This window comes from Schistocerca americana, chromosome 1, assembly GCF_021461395.2.
Source record: "Schistocerca americana isolate TAMUIC-IGC-003095 chromosome 1, iqSchAmer2.1, whole genome shotgun sequence".
Classification (NCBI taxonomy): domain Eukaryota; kingdom Metazoa; phylum Arthropoda; class Insecta; order Orthoptera; family Acrididae; genus Schistocerca; species Schistocerca americana.
In genome coordinates, this window is record NC_060119.1 from 78,688,158 (window position 1) to 78,712,516 (window position 24,359).

The following is a 24,359-nucleotide window of genomic DNA, read 5'->3' on the forward strand; positions in this document are numbered from 1 at the left end:
ACATCGTCGACTACAATGAGCTTCTGCATCCACGAACTGGCAGTCAACCCGCATATCCAGGACCGCCTCAGGGATGAAGTCGACAGCGTGCTCAGCAAACATGGCGGGCAGGTGACGTACGAAGCCGTGCACGAGATGTCCTACCTCGACATGGTGGTCGCAGGTAAGGGGAATTCAACCACCGACATTAAATAGACTCATGGAAATACGAAAAGCTTACAGTTTACACCTGCAAACACGAGACAAGTGAGAACAGTGATTAAAAGCTCGCGAACTTCTAGATGGTTGATAGTGTTCTTATCCCGCCCTTCCGCAGGAAATGGTGATGATGGTTGTTGTCGAAATGTTGCGGTTTCTAAACTCTGCGGACCGACTGGAAACACGAGAGCTTTTCCTTCATACTTGGGAACACAACATTTGCAGCGGAACTGACAGACGGCAGTTAAGTTCATGACCCATAGCTCTGTGCCATAAACGTATACGAGATCATTTCTCAGTCAGGCTCATCACAAGTTTGAACCTGTCCTCCATGTTTTACTACCTTGAGCTGTTTTTTATCTTTCATTTCTGTCTAGGTGCCACAAGAAACGTTTTCTTTAAGCTGTTTTGTATATTCCTGTCTTCACAGCGACAGGGTTAACCTGGTGCCGGAATATAAGGCCCACTAATGTGTCCCACCCTATGGTAACAGTCTCCCATACATTTATTTCCTCACCGATCCCGGAAAACTCCATTGCTTCTTATTTCAAAAAAATGGTTCAAATGGCTCTGAGCACTATGGGACTTAACATCTGAGGTCATCAGTCCCCTAGAACTTAGAACTACTTAAACCTAACTAACCTAAGGACATCACACACATCCATGCCCGAGGCAGGATTCGAACCTGCGACCGTAGCAGTTGCGCGGTTCCGGACTGCGCGCCTAGAACCGCTAGACCACCGCGGCCGGCTCTTCTTATTTCATTACATCTTTTAGTGTCACATTTGAAATGCTCCAAATTTCTTCTTCTCCTGGCAACTGATAGTACGACTTCCAGTTCTATACGATGTTACCTTTATTTACTTAAATCCAAGTCCAAAAAGCACCAAACACAAGATAATAACGAGACTACAGTCTAATTTTAAGCCAGAGAATTTCATACTTCGCGAATCCAAGGTTCCGCAGCAAGGGCATTTGCTGTAAACAAATCTACTATGTCAGAGGGCTTGCTCAGATTACCGTAAACCAACAAAAGTTCGGAGTCGTGTCTTGAACCACATACACAAAATTTATCGCCACTGGCGACCCACACTTTCAGATTAACCTTTCCGCTCGTCACTCCTGTTCTCAAACTGTTGACAGCCACCCAAGTCCCGTATCGGAGACCGCAGCCTCTTGGCAATTTCTCTTTTGCTGTCCACAATCCACCAGGGGACTTTGCTCTCCACATCTCATGCCGACGGGCTATTGCGGAAGCTGAAAGACGAAACGTTTTCTCGATTTCCATCGTTGTGGATAAGCAACATTTCCAAACAATCGATTACTCGCATTCGTTTCTTGTCTCTTCTTTTCAGTCTTTCATGCTACATGTCTTGTTACACCTGAAGTCGTTGTTACCCTTAGCAGAAATATCGTGTTGACTGGAGTACGGCTCGGGCATGCTGTGACTACGTAACCTGTCCCGTGGAGAGACACGCCCACGTGGTTAGCGTGAGCAGAGTTCCTCGGCGTACTCTACAGTAGAGGAACACAGACCGAGCGCGGGTGGGCAGCAGAGGCTGGACTGCGCTTGCCGCGTCGTGTTTGTCAGTCTGAGTAGGATACCGGTTTCTGGTGCACACCTTCTTTCGGGTGTCGCTTATAAGTTAGGGCACGGTACACTTTCAGCCCCAGGTATCGGAGGTGAATGCAGTGACTTAAACTGCATCAGCTCTCTTCTTGCCTCCTTGGTGCGTAGATCGAAGACGCATATGAGTTCAATACGGGTTGGGTTTGGTGCGGTTGTCGTCATAGTGGATAGCAAGTCCTTTGAGAGCACGCGTTAGCTTGGACTCTACTATTTTAACTGTCGGTTCTTTATGGCCGATAGCTGTGGCGTCTGCGTAGATGAAGAACTGGGTTCCAGTGTTGAATGGCTGATAGTTCCTACATATGTTTTGCAAGTATCAGATCCAGCACATTTCCTTATGGAACGCCATTCTTCTGCGTTCTCCATCGGTTCTTTTTGCCCCTCAGTTTGACAATAAATCGTCTGTTCTGCAGCAGAGACTGATTAAACTGTATCAGTTCTTAGTTGTGAACAGCTTCCTGGTTTCTTGTTATTTATGGTATCATAAGCATCTCTAAGACCGATAGAAGCAAATCCTCTTACCTGCTTTCTTTCACACCCTTCATCGATGTGCTGGGTTAAATGATGTAACCATTATTTGACTGAAATTATATGAACCCTGTCTGTCATTTAATAATCTTCCAGCCGACAGAGTCAAAATTTCGATTGAAAACCATTCCCTGAATAATTTCAAACACATGGTACATAAGTGAGACCGGTCTGGACTTCTTGGGGAATCGTTCTTTGCTTGCTTTGCTTTGGTTGCCTTGCTACAGATCTTCGAGATTATCATTGTAGACCACTGTTCATCAGTTTCAGGGCCGAGATTCCTTATTTTCTCCGATCTCATGTGATTTGAGCCTTCATATTTGATGCTTTACATCACAGGCATCAAATACCAGAAGAACCTTATTGAAGGAAATAATCTGTTTCTGATTTCTTCTTTGCTTCAGTCATCGTAGCTTTGCTCACTAAATGAGAGAATTCTTCCCAATTTCCGCAAATGTATCGTCCCCAACGCTTAAGCAATCCGTTATTATCGTGCCATCGCCCTCCATCACATTCGTATTTGCGCTGCTTATCTTTCAGTTGCGTACCATGTTAAGTATGCATTCCGTCGCATTCAAAGAGTCTTCGTAGTCTATCTTAGAATCTACTGGGAGTGCTGTGTCGCCTGCAAACCTTAGTATTCGAGTGTGTCCTCCGTGCTGTACTTATAATACTTTTCCTAAATTCCCTTTCAATCGATTCACAGACTTGCAGATTGAACAACCACGGTGATCCACTCCACCCTGCGTTAAACAGAGTGATCATTAATAAAACCCGAGCGGTTCTGGGCGCTTCAGTCTGGAACCGCGCCACCTCTACGTTCACAGGTTCGAATCTTGCCCAGGGCATGGATGTGTGTGATGTCCTTAGGTTAGTTAGGTTTAAGTAATTTTAAGCTCTAGGGGACTGATGACCTCAGATGCTAAGTCCCATAGTGCTCAGAGCCATTTGAATTAATAAAACCGACAAACTGCAGGAACGGTAAAGGTGGCTTTGTCGGTAAAGAGGACTGATGATAGAAATCACATAATTATGATGGTCTGGTGGAAAAGCTATCGACAAAATCCTTTCTGTGGAGGGAGACCCGCTGCTGATAACCCTTGCACTCTCTGCAGGTGATAGGGATAGTAGCAGTTGTCGTGCAACTTTGTCTTACACCATGTCAGTGGCCTACTTGCCTGGGGCTTGTACTAGGGTTCGTCTCAATATCCTGTAGTCCGCCGCCTTCATGCAGCTTCGTCTGTCTGAGGAGCCACGAGCACAGAAGTGCGAAAAAAGAGCTTGAAATATGTATGTTTTTGGATAGGGTCTGCCTTTAGCAAAACACAATTTTGTTTTTTAACTGAAACATGTTTCACTGCAGTTGCAGCGTCTTCAGTGATCTTTTGTTTTCCATCTGATAAAGATAAAGAGTGTTCTTTGTTGTTTGTATACATTTAGATATTAGTTTTCAAATCGTAATTACATATATTTGAAAAGACACATAATTTACGAGTTCATACCTTTTTACCACATGGTGTGGTTTTTCTGATGTGTTGTTTTTCTACAGTGACCGTTTTGTTGCACAATTTGTCATCTGTAACCACTTATACTTTAAAGTAGACAAATTGATTAAGCCAAAATTACGATTTGAAAACTTGCTATTTTTATACGTGAAATTATTTAATTCTATTTGCGAGTGTCTATTTACATAATGTTTCACTTACATTTTCCATTTCATCATCTTCACTATATATTGAGTTGCCACTGTCACTATCACTGTAACTGTTTCATTGCATTACCAGCTGTAAAAACAAACATGACGGGCAGTGGAACAATTGAAGGTGTAAAAGCAAGATGGCTGACAGTGGGACAGTTGAAAAAGTTCCTGGCAGTTGTTCTGAATCTTTCAGAGGCGTCTGTGATTTTTTTCTTATGTGTGTGTGTGTGTGTGTGTGTGTGTGTGTGTGTGTGTGTGTTTGTGAATGTGTGTGTGTCAAAAGGGACAGAGAGAGAGGGAGAGAGGGAGAGAGTGAGGGTGACAGTAGGTTTAAGGATTTATTTTATTTTGTTTTATTTTACTTTATTTTGTGTGTGTGTGTGTTTGTGTGTGGGAGGGGCTGACATGGTGTTGGGGGGGTGGGGGGGGGGGGAGAGAGATCTACTGGTTGGTTTTGTCTAATAATTCCTTGAGGGCAGAGAACAGAGTACCACTGCAGAGAGCTGGATATTCATTTATCACTTGGTTGCCCTCCACTATGGCTTTTTGTGTTTGTCTGTGCTTGTGTTGGGTGTTCTTAGTTTTCTCTGTGTTGAGTTGTCTGTCCTGTAGGCTATTTTTACCCCTTGTTTTTTGAGTATTTTGCCTGTTTTGTGGACTGCTTTGTTGTTGTAGGTGGGAGTGAACCACCTGTTTCTAATGGTGGGTGTTTACTGTTCTGGTATTTACCAACTAACATACCAGGACTGCAAAGCAGTTTATATAGGGTAGACAAGCAGAAACTTTAATACCAGATACACAGTACTCAGAAGAGCATTAAAAAGCAACAGCTGTCGTTCCACATCTGCTGAACACCTCATGGACAATAAACATAACCCAACAAACATCAATATGGATTAGAAAATTCTGAAATGCAGCAACAGCCCCCCTGCAAAGCTAATAATTGAAGAAAATTATCAGATACAAAAAGCCATAGTGGAAGGCAAAAAAGCGATAAATGAATACACAGCCCTTTGCAATGGCACTCTGTTCTATGCCCTCGAGGAATTATTAGACAAGACCAAGCAATAAAGCTCTCACCCCCACCCCACCATCCCAACCCCCCCCCCCCACCCCCACCCCAAAGTCACACAAACATACACACACACAGAAAAAATAAAATAACATAAAACAGAAAAATAAATCCCTGAACCTACTGTCACCCTCTCTCTCTCCCTCTCTCTCTCCCTTTTCACACACCCACCCACCTACCCACCCACCGACCCACACACACACACACACACACACACACACACACACACACACACACACGGACATACATAAAAAACCCTAAACCTACTGTCACTGTCATTCTCTCTCTCTCTCTCTCTCTCTCTCTCCCTTTCCACACAGACAGACACACACACACACACACACACACACACACACACACACACACACACACGAAAGAAAAGAAAATCACAGACACCTCTGAAAGATTCAGAACAACTGCCAGGAACACCTTCAACTGTTCCTCTGTCAGCCATCTTGTTTTTACACCTTCAATTGTTCCACTACTCGCCATGTTTGTTCCTACAGCTGGTAAAGCAGTGAAACAGTTACAGCAACAGTGGCAACTCAGTATATAGTGTTTGACAGTGATGAAGATGATTAAAAGGAAAATGTAACCGAAACATTATGTAAATAGACACACACGTAGAATTAAATAATTTCAGGCATAGAAATAACAGTTTTTCAAATCGTAATTTTGGCTTAAACAATTTGTCTACTTTAAGGTATAAGTGGTTGCAGATGACAAACTGTGCAACAAAACGGCCACTGGAGAAACACAACACGTCAGGAAAACCACACCATGTGGTAAAAAGATATGTGTCTTTTCAAGTATCTGTAATTACGATTTAAAAACTAATAGCTACATGTATACAAACAACAAAGAACACTTTTTATTTTAACAGATGGAAAATTAAAGCCCATTGAAGATGCTGCAACTGTAGTGAAACATGTTTGGGTTAAAAAACAAAACTGTGTTTTGATAAAGGCGCACCCTATCCAAAAACATAGTATTCTTAAAGTAAACACGGAAGAAAAGAGCTTCAACCCCAAGATGATTATTACAGCTTGAAATGTTGTGCGATGTGGTCGGTGTTGGTGAGTGTGCTTGTTTCGGTACAGCCGTGCTGCCTCACGGCCGTTTCCATCTGCTTGACAGTACACAAACACCACCTCGGTTTGTTCCCGACGCAAATACGGGACCCTTCTGCTGATTATGGTATGCTGTGTCGATGACACAACCTGTAACACACAAGGAACACAAGGCATGTGGTCAGAGGAAGTGTTATTCACGAACGCGTTGTTGCGTTCGCAACAGATAACACAAGAATGGCAATCTACCAACGGTGCAGCACATACATCCGATCGTACTGGTAGCTCTTTCTGTTATTAAGGTGAATTTAATATTTGCTTTGTTAGTCGCTTTGACTGTCTTGTTAAAACGACAGTTAGTTTGGGGGCAAGTATTCTCTCTATGTGTCAGTACTGGTTAGGGATACTGGCAATCAAAGAGGAGTTATTTTTTTAAAAATACATATTTATTATCGAAATGGGAAAAAAGAAGGAATTTACATTCAACTGACGGATCAGGTTTGGATCTGGTTACCAAATTCTTCATCCTAATAGATATGGAACCTCACAACCACTCGCATGCTATTAGTGCAACACTGGGCGTCCTCCCAGAACTACGTGATATCATGAGCAACGTAAGCAAAGTTATTATGTCTGGGCACCTGTCTGAGGTTAACGAAACAAACATCAACAAACTATTTCTCTGGTCACAGCTGCTGAAAACCCACAAGCCGTTGGGCGACATGTAACTGAATGAATTTAAATTGTCAATTGTTGTTAAGTCATTCATCAATTGGCAACGCACAGAAAAGGGGTTCAAAATAACACACGCCTGACACTGCCATGCGGGATTGGAGGGGGGGGGGGGGGGCACCTAATTGAACGCTGTCAAAACTACAGCAAATTACTTTGATGAATTATTTTCACTAGACTCGAAATTTATTTACAACGAACTCTTCGTCCAACAAATGTTTACAGTGATCACACCATTAGCACCAAGCAGATAACTGCCTGCGCACCAGTGGTGGGAAAATACGGTTGCACTTCAGTTGCAGGAATCACAACAGAACGGGTAAAATACTTAATACTTACGTCAAATGTGGGAAGCCTCACTCATTTTCTTTCGATCTAATTCTTAGTGTAAATAATTCGCACCGGTAGCTCATTAAGAGTCTATAAGTCTACAGCACAGAAAAATGATAGTTACAGGAGAGAGGACTCTTACTGCAAAGAAATCAACAAAAATCATTAAAATTCGCAGCAGCTAACGGCGGAAACATGTGGTTGAACACCACTCACAGAGAAATCAGCGTTAAATCCCTGAAACCCCTAGACAAAAATTTTGTAGTCTTATTTATACGCAATTCACGTGCTCACACACACACACACACACACACACACACACAGAGAGAGAGAGAGAGAGAGAGAGAGAGAGAAATCACCGAGATATCTGTTTATTAGTAACAGAACTCTTTATATCCCTAATGTAGAAAGTACAATATCTAAGATGAAATAATGTAAATTACGAATATGGTCATATTTCAGGTCAATAGAGATGTCTTTTGAATAACAACCCGTCAAGTGTGACACGAGAATATTCGGTGCATTCATCCGTAATTAGACGGAACCCAACTGATAATTATGAAGGGAATATATTTTTAATTATAAGTGAATGTGAATATAACCTAGTGTAGTGTTTCTATAATTAATGTTGCTACTTGATACTTTCATCAGTATAATCTATGTCTATCTCGGAACCACTAGTAACAGTATGGTTATTTATATAGCAGACCAATCAAGACTCTGCTAACGTAATATTCAGCATCGCAAATTTGATGAATTATTGCATCTGATTTACTTCAAAACCTTTTGAAGCTGATACTGAACAATCTTACCAGCAGAGCAAGATGTTGACAGTTGCAGGCGGTCCTGGAGCCATTCAAAAACTCTCACTGTAGACTATGACTCCAGGGCTAATACTCGGAAAGGAGTTTCAAATCCTGGTGCAAGAGTCTGTTGCTTCCCGTGAGACATCAAGCAGAGGGATGAAAATCCATCACTGTTCGGAACTCAAGTGGAAGATTTATTACACACTCTTTCTATAATAGCTTTTTATCATAATATTTTGACTCCAAGATGTGAATTCCAGTTGTCACTAAAGGTCACATTATACAGGCCTTTAGCTTCACCAGCGTATATACAGACAATATTTCTCTGTGTAAAATTACATTAATGCTTAATTTGAAGTATTACATAAATGCAACAGATCAGTAATTTGAAAGGTGAAACATTAGCCTTTTTATGTATCTGAATTTCTGCTGACGAAAAGATCCGTAAATAATTTTCAGAAGCATTAAATTATGTGGATCAGCGCTAGTCATTACTGACTGCTTGTCTGCAATTCATAAGTACTTTGCCGTGTTTGTTTCTGATAATTGACTCGTTTTGCATCCTTGAGGTTTCACAATCTTAATAGAACGTGAGGAACTGAACGAATGAATGAATGGCGTGAGTAACTTCCTGATTAAGCCTTTACTTAAATATCTTAATAAAACCGATCTATTCAAAGTCTTGAGTCTGAGAAAGGTAACACACAATATATTTTAACGGTAGCCAAAATGGCTGTTATTGGCAATATGTCACATTCTTTGAAGCCTTGTATGTTGAACATTTAGGAGCTGTTTTATAGTGGTGTCATTTACAAGACAAATCAGCATTTTCGGATACGCATTACATAAAAACCTGAACTGTGAGGATGAAGTCGTGACTTCCGAATTTATGCTGACACAACAAAAACGCTTATTATTAATTTTTTCTCAATTTTTCGCATATGGGTGGTAATAATAAGATTTAAAATTGTATGATTTTCTTGTTTCATTTACAGAGACACTCCGGAAGTACCCTCCTCTGACGGAGTTGGACAGAATCTGCACAGTGGCGTACACCATTCCAGGCAGCAATGTCAAGATAGAGGAGGGGACCAAGCTTATCATACCGGTCTACGCCATCCACCACGACCCCAAGTACTACCCGGATCCGGAAAAGTTTGACCCGGAACGCTTTACGGAAGAGCAAAAGGCGTCACGCCATCATTTTGTTTACCTGCCTTTCGGTGAGGGACCTCGTATCTGCATAGGTAAGGGCTTCGCGTTGTGCACCTAATTTTAAATACAGGGCTATTACAAATGATTGAAGCGATTTCAAAAATTCACTGTAGCTCCATTCATTGACATATGGTCACGACACACTACAGATACGTAGAAAAACTCATAAAGTTTTGTTCGGCTGAAGTCGCCAAAATGGCGACAGGAGCCGAGAAAGCGTATGTCGTGCTTGAAATGCACTCACATCAGTCAGTCATAACAGTGCAACGAAACTTCAGGACGAAGTTCAACAAAGATCCACCAACTGCTAACTCCATTCGGCCATGGTATGCGCAGTTTAAAGCTTCTGGATCCCTCTGTAAGGGGAAATCAAAGGGTTGGCCTGCAGTGAGCGAAGAAACGGTTGAACGCGTGCGGGCAAGTTTCACGCGTAGCCCACGGAAGTCGACGAATAAAGCAAGCAGGGAGCTAAACGTACCACAGCCGACGGTTTGGAAAATCTTACGGAAAAGGCTAAAGCAAAAGCCTTACCGTTTACAATTGCTACAAGCCCTGACACCCGATGACAAAGTCAAACGCTTTGAATTTTCGGCGCGGTTGCAACAGCTCATGGAAGAGGATGCGTTCAGTGCGAAACTTGTTTTCAGTGATGAAGCAACATTTTCTTCTTAGTGGTGAAGTGAACAGACACAATGTGCGAATCTGGGCGGTAGAGAATCCTCACGGATTCGTGCAGCAAATTCGCAATTCACCAAAAGTTAACGTGTTTTGTGCAATCTCGCGGTTTAAAGTTTACGGCCCCTTTTTCTTCTCCGAAAAAAACGCTACAGGACACGTGATCAGCAATTCATGTCATGGCCTCCACGCTCTCCCGACTTAACCCCATGCGATTTCTTTCTGTGGGGTTATGTGAAATATTCAGTGTTTAAACCTCCTCTACCAAGAAACGTGCCAGAACTGCGAGCTCGCATCAACGATGCTTTCGAACACATTGATGGGGACATGCTGCGCCGAGTGTTGGAGGAACTTGATTATCGGCTTGATGTCTGCCGAATCACTAAAGGGGCACATATCGAACATTTGTGAATGCCTAAAAAAACTTTTTGAGTTTTTGTATGTGTGTGCAAAGCATTGTGATAATATCTCAAATAATAAAGTTATTGTAGAGCTGTCAAATCGCTTCAATCATTTGTAATAACCCTGTATAAAAATATGGTGATGCATCAGGAATTGATTGAAAAGAATATAGAAAAAAAAAAAACAATCAAGTAATATTTCAAGTCCCTGAAGAGCCTTCTGTTATGAAAAGAGTCATACTTTACAACAAAATGTAAATCTGCCAAAGCTTATTTACTAAACACAGCCTTCCGAAATGCCTTCGCAAAAGAAGACGAAGTAAATATTCCAGAATTCGAATCGAGAACAGCTGCCAGCATGAGTAACGTAGATGTAAATATCCTCGGAGTAGTGAGGCAACTCAAATCACTTAATAAAGCAAGTCTTCTAGTCCAGACTGTATACCAAGTACGTTCCTTTCGGAGTATGCTGATGCATTAGCTCCATACTTAACAATCATATTCAACCGTTCGCTCAAGGAAAGATCCGTACCTAAAGACTGGAAAGTTGCACTGGTCACACCAATACTCAAGAAAGGTAGTAGAAGTAATCCACTAAATTGCAGGCCCATATCTTTAAAGTCGATATGTAGCAGGATTTTAGAACTTATGTTGTGTTCGAACATTATGAATTACCTAGAAGGAAACGGTCTATTGACACACAGTCAACATGGGTTTAGAAAACATCGATCCTGTGAAAAATAAAACAAGCTCTTTATTCACATGAAGTGTTGAGTGCTATTGACAAGGGGTTTCAGATCGATTCCGTATTTCTGGATTTCTGGAAGGCATTTGACACTGTTCCACACAAGCGGCTCGTAGTAAAATTGCGTGCTTATGGAATATCGTCTCAGTTATGTGACTGGATTTGCGATTTCCGGTCAGAGAGGCAACAGTTCCTAGTAATTGACGGAAAGTCACCGAGTAAAACAGAAGTGATTTCAGGCGTTCCCCAAGGTAGAGTTCCATTGCTGTTACTTATCTATACAAACGATTTGGGAGACAATTTGAGCAGCCTTCTTCGGTTGTTTGCAGATAACGCTGTCGTTTATTGACTAATAAAGTCATCAATAGATCAAAACAAACTGCTAAGCGATTTAGAAAAATATCTGAATGGTGCGAAAAGTGGTAGTTTACCGTAAATAACGAAAAGTGTGAGATCATCAACATGAGTGCTAAAAGGAGCTCGTTAAACTTCGGTTACACGACAAATCAGTCTAATCTAAAAGCAAGATTTGGGCTAAAAATGATTAAGAGAAAGGCGTTTTTCGTTGCGACGGAGTCTCCTCACGAAATTCCAAACACCAACTTTCTCCTCCGAATGAGAAAATATTTTGTTGACACCGACCTACATAGGGCGGAACGATCACCACGATAAAATAAGGGTAATCAGAGGTTTTACGGAAATATATAGGTGTGCTTTCCGCGCGCTATACGAGATTGGAATAATAGAGAATTGTGAAGGTGGATAGATGAACCCCCTGCCAGGCACTTAAATGTGATTTACAGAGCATCCATGTAGATGTAGATGTAGATGTAGATGTAGATGTAGATGTAGAAGGGAGGAATGTACTCATCTTATTCCAGGTTTTGCAAGCTTTATCGCTGGTATTAGAATGAAATTGCAAGGCGGAAAAATTTACAACGAGAGAAATAGTGATTAACACTAAGAGGATATGGTATAGCTTATCATAAATACTTTTTTGGTGTACATAACAGCACTCTGAACTGAAAAGATAAGGAGGATTAATAGGAATTGTTCTACTAAAGCCATTCTGTTTCATCGATGACCGAATTACCCAAGGTGAACCTGAACACGAGTTCCAAACATTGTTGTACTAGCTCTCCTTTGTTTACAAAGTTACATATCTGCAAGGTCTCTACTGCAAAAACAAAGAAATGGCATCCTATGCCGAGGGTCTGGTTCGGTCGAACATCGCACTGAAGAATAAAACCATGGAACATATTACATGTTTCAGCTACTAGGGTTGTGACAGCTCATATTTCCAAAGCAGTACCGCTGAGGGAAAACGCCGAACGTTAGCAATCCACATGTGGCACAGTCTTTAAATTCTTAACCCAAATGTACGCAGAGAAACAATTAGGAATTATACAAAACAGTAATCGTTCCAAAGCTGGCATATGAAGGAAACCTGGAGAGACACAAAGATAAAATGTAATGCATGGATCTGGACTGAGATTTCTAAGAAGAACTGATGGTGTAACAAGATTTCCCACTAAACCGGCAGAGCATCTAACATACTGGTACACAACTTCATACATCTTCAGTTAATGGAATACTAGCGGAATGCTAAAATCTCTTTGGCACATATGGCGCGAATGCAAAATGGCAGAGAAAACATTTGTGAACTGCCAATAAAAGTTGTTTAGAAGAAGATATACTCGGTGTAGTGAAGCAGCTTAAAACCCTTAAGAGAGGCAAGGCCTCTGGTCCAGGTTGTTTACCAGTGAGATTCCTTTCAGAGTTTACTAATACAGTAGATCCATTCTTAGCAGTCGTATACAACAGCTCGCTCGTAGGAAGAGCCCTGCCCAAACACTGGAAAACTGCAGAAGTCACACGAATACCCAAGAAAGGAAATAGGAGTACTGCAATGAATTACAGACCCATTTCACAAACGTCGATTTGTGTTAGCGTTCTAGAACGTATACTACGCTCAAACACTATAAATGATCTTGATAAAACGATTTATTGACAACCAACCAACACGGATTCATTCTGTGAAACACAAATAGCACATCGTTCTCACGAAGTAATGAGTGCTATTGACAGGGGACGCTAAATTGAATCGATATTTTTAAATTTCGAGAAAGCTTTTAACACCGATCCTCACAAGCGACGTCTAATTAAATTGCGGCCTATGGAGTATCGTCTCAGTTGTGTAAATGGATTCGTGATTTTCCGTCAGAAACGCCATAGTTCGTAATAACTGGCGGAGAGTCACAAGGTAATACGGAAGTTATATTTGGCGTTCCTGATCAACATAAACGATTTATTACGCAATCAGAGCAGCCCTCTTAGATTGTGTGCAGATTAAGTTGTCATTTACCGTATTGTAGAGTCATCAGATCATCAAAACTCATTGAAAATATGATTTAGACAAAGTACCTATATGGTACAAAAAGTGGCAGTTGACTCTGAGTGATGGAAAGTGTGAAGTTATCCACATGAGTGCTGAAAGGAATCCGTTAAATTTCGGTTACACTATATCGCCAATATAGATACTTAGGCATTACAATTACGAAAAACTTAAAGTGGAACGATCACACGGATAACGTTCAAAATTGTTTAAATGGCTCTGAGCACTATGGGACCTAACATCTTAGGTCATCAGTCCCCAAGAACTTAGAACTACTTAAACGTAACTAACATAAGGACATCACACACATCCATGCCCGAAGCAGGATTCGAACCTGCGACCGTAGTGGTCGCACGGTTCCAGACTGGTGCGTCTAGAACCGCTCGGCCGCTCCGACCGGCATGGATAATGTTGTGGAGAAAGCCAACCAAAGAGTGCGAGTTATTGGAAGAATACTTAGAAAATCCAGCAGGTCTAATAGAAGACACTGCCTACAAGTACACTACGCTTGTCCGTTCTCTGTTTGAGTGCTGCTGTCCCATATGGGATCCGTATCACATAGGATTGATGGAGGACATCGAAAAAGTACAAAGACGAGCAGCTCGTTTTGTATTATGCCACGATTTTGTATTATGCCACGGGCATGATACACGAATTGCGGTGGCAATCATTAAAACAAAGGTGTTTTTGGCTGCCGCAGGACCTTCTCACAAAATTTCAATCACCAACTCTCTCCTCAAAGTGTGAAAATATTTTGATTGCGCCCACCTACATACGAAGAAATCATCATAATAAAATAATTAATCAGAGCTCGCACGGAGAGATTTAAGTGTTTGTTTTTCACACTTTCTGTTCGAGTGTGGAACGATAGAGGGGTAGCTTAAGGGTGGTTCAATGAATCCTGTGGACTGCAGAGTAATCATGTAGATATGGATGTAAATGTAGATGTATCGTCAAACGCTACCAGAAGCATTGCAAACAATGACGGGGGGGGGGGGGGGCAAAAGAAGAGCAAAGAGGTGTTGTTCTGACAGCGGAAGGAGTAGGAGGAACGGACTTTCATCGACGAATGTCACAAGTGTACGGCGAACACTGCATGTCCCTTGCATGTCAAGGCGTGGCACAAGCGCTTCAGGAAAGTGTTGGTGTCGTTGCACGATGATGCAAGGCCTGGAGCACCACTCTCCATTACCGATGGCATGGTACAGATGGTGGATGCACTCATTACCCAGGACTGCCGAGTATGAAAGCCATAGCCGCCGTTGTCGGATTGAGCATCGGTAGTGTTCACACCATCATGAAGGAACGACTGCACATGCTCAAAGTGTGTGCCCAATGGGTGCCTCACAATCTCCAACCACACCTGGAAGCACGTCGAATGGCCCATTGTCTTGCTCATCTGCAACGCTATGCTCGGGAAGGAATTCGTTCCTGGCATGAGTGGTGGCAGGAGATGAGTCATGGTGTCATCACTTTGAATCAGACTCAAAATGACATAGCCTCCTGTGGTAGCAACCAGGGTCACCACCACCAAAGAAAGCCAAGGCCATCCACACGAGTGCAGGAAAAGTTATGCTGACGTTCTTCTTTGACCAAGGTGGTTCCCTTCTGATTCACTTCCTGCAGCATGGAACAACAGTGACTGCCCAGCGTTACTCGCACACCATGACCACCCTTCGCCAAGCGATCAAATCAAAACGACCAGGCAGAGTCACCTGTGGGGTCATTCTGATCCACGACATTGCAAAGCCCCATATTATCAACACAATCGTGGCACTCCTGCAGAAATTCAAATGGGAGGTTCTCGGCCACCCTCTGTACAGTCCGGACCTCTCTTCCTGTGGTTATGCCACTTTTAGTCCCCTCTTTGAGGGGCAAACGATTCACCTCGGACGTCCGGCTATACGTGCGGAAATGGTTAACCTCGCAGCCCTGGGAATTTTATGAGACCGCCATTCACCACCTTATGTCACAGTGGGACAAGCGTCTCAACAGCTAGGGTCAAAACTTCTAACATACAGGTACTGGTTTCTGTAATTATGCATGCGGCTCGTTTCTTTTTGAACGCCCTTATATTAGCCTCTCTGTTGTAGTACATTCGCCCCAAATATTTTGTTTTCAAATAGACTAACAACATCATGTGAGATCGGGACGGGAGCTTCGAGTCCCTTAGGAGACTGCTACTATTACTACTGTTAATAGACTACCACCAGTTCCAGACAACCACAAAGCCACCATCTCATTTACGATTACTGTTTTCATCTTAAAAAGAATGCGGGGCACTTCTCATTCCACAGAGCAAAAAAGAGAAGTGGTTCACAGAATTATATACCAATATACACTCATGCTCTTAAATTAAATATAATGCTGATAGATGGTGAAACAACGCTCTGGTGGGCGGTTTGCGGGTTTCAATCACCTCGGGGTATGACCATGGGGAGCATTTGACCTGAGGTCGTCGCATGGTGGCGCTGGCAGCAGTCCACATACGCAGATATGTGTTGGTGCATGTCAGAGTACGGTGCAGCGAGTAAGTGTGCAGATGTTTTCAGACGTGCTAATGGTAACTGTGTGTTGGAAATGCTCAAACAAAACATATTGATGACGTTATGAGGGGTAGAATACCAGGGCGAGTGGAGGCTGGTTAAACACAACAGGTCGTAGCACAGGCCCTCCGTGTACCACAGAGTGTTATCTCAAGATAATGGCAACGATTCCAGCAGACCGGAAACGCGTCCAGATGCTACAGTATGGAACAATCACAGTGTACAACACCACAAGAAGACTGATATTTCATGATCAGTGCCCGCAGACAACCACGGAGTACTGCAGGTAGCCTTGCTCGGGACTTTACCACAGCCACTGGAGCAGTTGTCGCCAGACACACAGTCTACAGACGACTGAACTGACATGGTTTATTCGCCCGGAGACCTGCAAGGTGCATTCCACTGACCCCTGGTCACAGGAGAGCCGATAAAGTCTAGTGTCAAGAACACAGTACATGGTCATTGGAACGGTGGTCCCAGGTTATGTTCATGGACGAGTCCAGGTATAGTCTGAACAGTGATTCTCTCCAGGTTTTCATCTGGCATGAACCAGGAACCACGTACCAACCCCTTAATGTCCTTGAAAGGAACCTGTATGGAGGTCGTGGTTTGATGGTGTGGGGTCGGATTATGATCGGATTATGATCTACACCCCTGCATGTGTTTCACAGAGGAACTGTAACAGGTCAGGTGTATCGGGACGTCGTTTTACACCAGTATGTCCGCCTTTTCAGGGGTGCAGTCTGTCCCACCTTTCCCCTGATACATGATAACGCACGGCCCCACCGAGCTGCCATCTTGGAAGAGTACCTTGAAACAGCAGATAACAGGTGAATGGAGTGGCCTGCCTGTTCTCCAGACCTAAACCCAATGGAGCACGTCTGGGATGCTCTCGGTCGATGTATCGCTGCACGTCTTCAAACCCCTATGACACTTCAGGCACTGGTGCAGTAATGGGAGGCTGGGCCCCAGCAGCTGCTCGACAACCTGATTCAGAGTATGCCAACCCGTTGTGCGGCCTGTGTACGTGTGCATTGCGATCAAATCCCATATTGATGTTGGGTTACATGCGCAGGAAACAGTGGCGCTTTGTAGCACATGTGTTTCGGGACGGTTTTCTCAACTTTTCACCAATACCGTGGACTTACAGATCTGTGCCTATGCTATTAGCGCCAAGTTTGTTTAGTGCCACGTTGTGTGGCACCACATTTAGCAATTATCCTTAATTTGTGAGCATGAGTGTAGAAAACGTTCGTCTGTTCCACTACCTTGGAGCATGTTCTGAGGTAAACTACTCTGACACTCGTAATGGAAAAGAAAGAAATCTTGAAACATCAGTGAGAATTGAAGGGAAATCACTCGTACAGAACACATATCTCCTTACTTACGTACATTATCTAGCAGATGGTGACTTTCCGAGAGCGTTAGACACTATACCACACTGTGCACTGACAGTTTCGAATATATCGTCCAGTGTGTCTTCACAGAAATGCGATCGGCTCGCTGACTTTTCCACTAATCGTATCCAGTACCGTGCGGTGAATGTACGATGCAAAGAAAAACAGGGTGGACTGTATCCCAAGGACAACTGACTGAGCAAATGCTCTCTGTACGCTGGAGTGCAAAACTTAAGGTCAAAACTAATTTTGTACGATGTGTCCCTGCCAAGTAACATATTTCGATGGAACTTAGAGCATGCTTTAAAGGGCTGGTATAGTTGAGTACAGTACAGAAATCACACTTTCATTCGAGGACAATAATTAGACAGAATTCAGCGCTATTTATTTCGGTTCCACACACATTACTTTGACGTGCAGTGCGCAGGAGGGCGGTGGGGAGGGGCACTGTTGCTACCAGGCAGCCAGTCACGCTTCACAACCACAGAGAGGCGAGCATGAGGCGTTACAGCATTACTGTTGTGCATTCTCTGGACCCTATTACTAGACCCGCTGCAACGTCAGTCACAAACTAATTTTATTCGGAATGTAGCAGGGTATATTATGACCACAGATGGCAATGCGTGTATCTACAATGTGATGCCTACCTGGCCACAAGGTTGGTAAGGAGTCATTATGGTGAGGCGCTCCATTTCTCCACCAGTGCGACTGACAAGTGCTGGATGGTCGCTGGTGCCTGTGGACGGACTGAATCGCGTCTCCCGAACGCATCCCACATTTACATTAAGGGATTTAAGTCTGGGGAACTGGAAGGACAGTCAATGGCCCAATACTCTCTCGTTCCATGAGCTCCTCTACTTGTTCTATTCCATGCGGTCGCACGTTCTCATTCATAAAACTGAAGTCAAGGTCGAATGTACCACTGAAAAGGCGCACGTTAGGTCAGAGTACAGTGTCACAATGGCGCTGCCTGGTGAGTGTACGTATTAATATATTCGTTGATTAATACGCTCGGGCGTAACAGAACGCAGCATGTCATTCTCAAATGGAGAAGTAAGAGTGATTTCAGGTGTGCCGCAGGGGAGTGTCGCAGGACCGTTGCTATTCACAATATATATAAATGACCTTGTGGACAACATCGGAAGTTCATTGAGGATTTTTGCGGATGATGCTGTAGTACATCGAGAGGTTGTAACAATGAAAAATTGAACTGGAATGCAGAAGGTTCTGCAACGAATTGACGCATGGTCCAGAGAATGGCAATTGAATGTCAATGCAGACAAGTGTAAGGTGCTGCGAATACATAGAAAGAAACATCCTTTATCATTCAGATACAATATAGCAGGTCAGCAACTGCAAGGAGTTAATTCCATAAATTATCTGGGAGTAGGCATTAGGAGTGATTTAAAGTGGAATCACCATATAAAATTAATCGTCGGCAAAGCAGACGCCAGACTGAGATTCATTGGAAGAATCCTTAGGAAATGCAGTACGAAAACAAAGGAAGTAGGTTACAGTACACTTGTTCGCCCACTGCTTGAATACTGCTCACCGGTGTGGGATCCGTACCAGGTAGGGTTGATAGAAGAGACAAGATCCAAGGGAGAGCAGTGCGCTTTCTTACAGGATCATTCAGTAATCGCGAAAGCGATACGAAGATGATAGATAAACTCAAGTGGAAGACTCTGCAAGAGAGACGCTCAGTAGCTTGGTACGGGCTTTTGTTGAAGTTTCGAGAACGTACCTTCACCGAGGAGTCAAGCAGTCTATTGCTCTCTCCTACGTATATCTCACGAAGAGCTCACACAGAGGCATACCGACAATCTTTCTTTCCACGAGCAATACGAGACTGGAATAGAAGGGAGAACCGATAGAGATACTCAAGGTACCCTCCGCCACTCACCGTAAGGTGGCTTGCGCAGTATGGATGTAGATGTAGATGCAACATTATGCCTCCCTGCGCCATAATACCACCAAAACGAGAACGTTCGACAGTGCTGTATGTGCACCCATGTGTGGAATGGGGGGGTGGGGGGAGAGGGAGGAGCGTAGTGCACTCATTATGATTTTAATGCTAACTAGCAACTATGAAATGGGTGAAAACTAAGAACTGCAATAAGTATAGTGTAAGGAAAACTGAGGTTCCTTGGAATGTTGCTAGGGAAGTGAGGTTCCTCTGTGCTGGATACTGCAAGATGGGAGCTGGTTACGAACAATTGCAGAGTCTTCTTCCAGTGCTTGGAGTCCAGATGAGATGAGCGTGAAAGCAGGCATGGAATGAATTCAGGAACACGCTGCTGGAATCTTAACAGGTTGTTACAACCTATTAGGAAGTATACCAGTTGTCCGGAATGGTTGAGCGGTTCTCGGCGCTACAGTCTGGAACCGCGAGACAGCTACGGTCGCAGGTTCGAATACTGCCTCGGGCATGGATGTGTGTGATGTCCTTAGGTTAGTTAGGTTTAAGTAGTTCTAAGTTCTAGGGGACTGATGACCTCAGAATTTAAGCCCCATAGTGCTCAGAGCCATTTGAACCATTTTTTTGAATACGTCAGCCTCTGCTGTTTTCATCTCGGGGCTCAGGTAATTTCAGCGTTGTCTTGCTACCTTCATGCCAAGTTCAAGGTTGTATTCAGGTGGTGGGTGGAAAACTGGGAGAAATGAATGACTGGATGCAGATTTCCTCTTATTGTGTTGGTTGTTTCTCCACACGGGCATCTGATAGTCTAGTGTGCTAATATCAAACCACTGAATGTATTGGTCACTAGTGCGGTGCGTTGTATCAATTATTGTTGCGTAATAACATGTGGAGAGATGAAGTTGAACTATCACATAGGCGCGGATGTGGTTAAAGCAAACGGATAGTTATGGGAAAGTTCCTTTTTGTCTACAAAAGTGACTGCTTACAAAATTTTTGTGTGGCAGATGCTCGAATATTGCTCAAGCGTGTGGGATACACACATCAGGTCGAAGTATCAGAAGACATAAAGTGTACAAAAAAAAAAAAGGGAGCCCGTCGAACGGTGACAACGCTTCTGTGGCAAGCGAGAGTGTAAAAAAGTGTTGCAAGGTCTAGGTTACTTCAAGAACAGTCGTTCATGGCAGATGTTATGAATGTCTTAAAGTTTCATCTTATCTGCTCCGCATTGTCCACGCAGAAAGGAAAATGGTATACTAACAGCTCACACAAAGTTGCCATTTTTTTGGTCCTACACATGTGGAACGTGTGAAAACGCCAATATATTCGCAGTGGAAACAACCCCTTGCCACATATATGCCAGTGATTCGTAAAATGTAGGGTATGTAGAAGGTTTCATAAATTTTTCTTGTCCTCTGAAGGTTTCCTACTAACCAGAGACACGTTTGCATTAAGATTGTAACATGTTACAGGAAAACAAATGCCACGTACAAGAGCAGCCCTTGTTTTCTCTTTGCAGGTATGCGTTTCGGCCTAATACAGACCAAGCTCGGCATCGCTTCATTGGTCTCCAAGTTTATCTTCAGCGCCACGAGCAAAACACCTGCAAAGCTCCAAATGGATCCCAAGGCAACTGTGGCGTCTGCTCTCGGAGGCATCAACGTGCGTATCACCGCGAGAACTTGATACGCCCACAAGCAGGGCTGTCTACAGAAGGAGCTGACACGTATGGGTTTGAAAGTGTATGATCTGACCCATTCTTCACCTATACTTACTATAGCAAACACACATAAAATTTTGTTTACTAACATCAGTGAGCCATGCACCTCCAAAATAAACTTGAACGACGGTAAATATAGTAATAAAGCCCTTCTATTGCCTTTTCGGTGACGTATTTTATTCGCCTATGTTCTATCATGTCCAAGAGTATCCGACCGCCATGAACTGCGTTCGGCCTGATTTTCGGGCAGCCCGCATAACGTAACATCCTTGTTAGTCCTTAGTCACATTTTGATACAGTCATATGACTATATAAAATAGTCACCACAACACATCACTAGAGAATACAGCATTGTAATTTAGTCACTCCAGATGCAAATTAGTACTCCGATAGAGCAAATGTCGCACGACAGGTCATTGGACGTGACACTTATTTTAATGTTTGTCCACTCAAAGATATTAGAGGAAGTGACATTTCAAAAAAACACAAAAAAATTATCTCTTTTTATTGCAAAAGGCTAAGCCTTGTCTCTGTAGCCACAGCTTCCTCTCTTCAGCAGTTCTCTTCATTTCCGTGTATGAAGAACACTCCATATCACTGATCATATTTCTTTTAAATAGGATGTTCTCGATAGTCTATCTGTTCCCTCCCCTGCGATGTTGTCTTCGAAAACGCTTTCTAGAAGAATACCATGTCTAATTATGTGTCCAATGAGTTTTACTTTGTGTTAGCTCACATCGTTGACTACATCTCCCTTCTCTATCGGTCCAGCTAGTTCAAGCAATTCTTTCAGAACCACATTTACACAGCTTCGATGCCAGCTTTCTTCTGCTTTTCTAACGTCCAGAGTTCACATCTGTATTCCAGGACCACCACTTTAAGGTCTTTACCTATCATTTATTGGTGTGGAAGCTGATGTGTTTATTTCATTGAAGTTTCTTCCTATTTTGGATGACACTCCAGGCCTCTGTTATTCTACTCTTGATTTCATTCAGACATCTATCAGTTTTATCCACAGTGCTACAAAGAGGCTGTAATTCGGTTTCTTGCTCGAGTTGCTCACTGTCTATTTTGATGTCGTTCTTACCTTCACCGACTTTTTTGTCTATAACCATGACTTTTTTCTTCTTTATATTTATTTTTTGTTTTGGTTTTGTCACACTGTCGACATCCTCCAAACGATTCAACACTACGCTAACGACTTCACGGGTCAGCATACACACTGAACTTGATCTCACTACAAATTTTGCTCTGGAATACAGGGTGGATCCTACAGGGACGGTTCAAAAACCATTCGACGAAATATGAAAGTGATCCGAAGCAGCCCTCCGGCTCACCTGCGGTATGATCAGCAGGAGTTCAACACTGAAATGTGTGTGAATAAAGCGGCTAAGGGTCTCTCTAAGATCTCCAGTTTTATCAACATCTTCAGTGCGGCACACTAACCTTTCTTGAGCTCGTTAGAAAGGCACCGGTCAGAGATTTCGACACTCAGCTGAGTGGTGCCTCGTGGCTGCTCTAGCGCCTGAGGGCATGCAACCTCAACTAAGGGGTACAAAATGGAATGTCTGTGCTCAGGTGCTAGAGCAGCCACGAGGCACCACTCAGCTGAGTGGGTGTCGAAGTCTCTGACCGGTGCCTTTCTAACGTGCTCGAGAAAGGGGAAGACGACGGAAGAGAGACGCCATGAAACACAGTATAGTTTGTTGTTAAGGTTCGAAGAGAGTGTTTTCCTAGAGGTGTCAATCAACATACTGCATCCTCTGCTTACGTCTCGCTAAAGACATTAAAGGTATCACCTACCATTCTTTCCACTAACCATGCAAAACTGAAACGGAAAAAGGGGAAGTGACAGTGGGGCACAAATAACTGTTGATCAAACGCCATAAGGTGACTTGCGGAGTACTTATGCAGATTCTTCCTCTGAGTCTGCCACTATTGCAGCGTCATCAGCAGTTCTGATGTTCTGATGCCGTCGACATGAATACGATTAATTTTAGTTCCAGTGGTCTTTTCTTTCATTGATGTTATTGGCCCCTCGATGAACGTGTTAAATGACTAATGTGAAGTAGGCAACCCTGTCTTACTGCCATTGTGACGTACGCTTCTTACTTGTCACCACAAATATGTAGTTTAGTTCTGTGCTTTTTGTATATACTCAAAAGTAAATCGGCTGTCTCTCCAGTCAAGTCTTACTTCACGCATCGCCTTATAAACTGTATATATATGTACTTCCACTCTTCCTTCCAAACTACATGACGAAAATATTTTCTTGGTCGAGACCCTGGACTCGTAACCATCTACCACAATTTTTGTACACTAACTAGGAAAAATGGTAAATATGACAACTAAGAAAGTGAGCGCATGTTTAAACTTACAACGACGTGACATAAAATTTTGTATTAGACGGGGATGTGAATCTAGCCCCTAATCATGTTGTTAACTAAGCACAATCAAACATCCGATATCGAAATTTTTCAACAGTAGCCAGATGATTTAACTAAAATGTCGAGGCGAGCATGATTGATTTACAGGTATTCTAACCTGGCCCTAGCGCCGTTATTTTCTAGCCACAAATACACGGTACATATGGGTTTCACGAGTAGCGAGATGGCGCAGGTCTGAACTAGAATAAAAAGCACGACAATAAATTCCGTGTCTCACTGGAAGTTGAAACCGGCGCCTATCAATATTGTTGGCAATACATGTTAAAAAATCGTAATAATTTTTCAGCGGTAATTTTGAGTGCCTATACTACAGCTGTATACGACATGACGAACATTTTTGTAACAGACGAGGACTCGAAACCAGACACACATCTACATCTACACCTACATCTGCATCGACGTGATTACTCTGCAACACGCAATTAAGTACCTGGCAGAGGCTTCATCGAACCATCTTCTGGCTATTTCTCTACCGTTCCACTCTCGAATAGCGCGCATGAAAAACAAACACAGTCTTTCTGTGCGTCCTTATATTTTTATTTTACTATGATGATCATTCCTCCCTTATGTAGATGGACACAACTGAGGAGAAAGTTGATAGTTGAGATTTCGTGAGAAGACCCTACAGCATCGAAAAACGTTGCTATCCTAATTTCCAAGTCACTATTTCCATTATTTTGCGACAATACAAAACGAGCTGCCTTTCTTTGAACATTTTCGATGTCCTCCGTCCATTGCATCTGATGCGGATTCCACACCGCACAGCAATACTCCAGAAGAGGACGTACAAGCGTAGTGTGGGCACTCCCTTTAGTGCATCTGTTGAATTTCTTCA

At 43.0% G+C, this 24,359-nt stretch overlaps 1 protein-coding gene across 1 annotated transcript; it reads left to right on the plus strand.

Moving 5' to 3' along the window:
- Positions 1–15: 15 nt before the first annotated feature.
- Positions 16–21,215, plus strand: LOC124621782 (probable cytochrome P450 6a13). Its single transcript, XM_047147219.1, has 3 exons — positions 16–163; positions 9,061–9,312; positions 20,877–21,215. The coding sequence occupies exons 1-3, from the start codon at positions 16–18 to the stop codon at positions 21,041–21,043; spliced, it is 567 nt and encodes a 188-aa protein (XP_047003175.1). The 3' UTR covers positions 21,044–21,215.
- Positions 21,216–24,359: the final 3,144 nt, after the last annotated feature.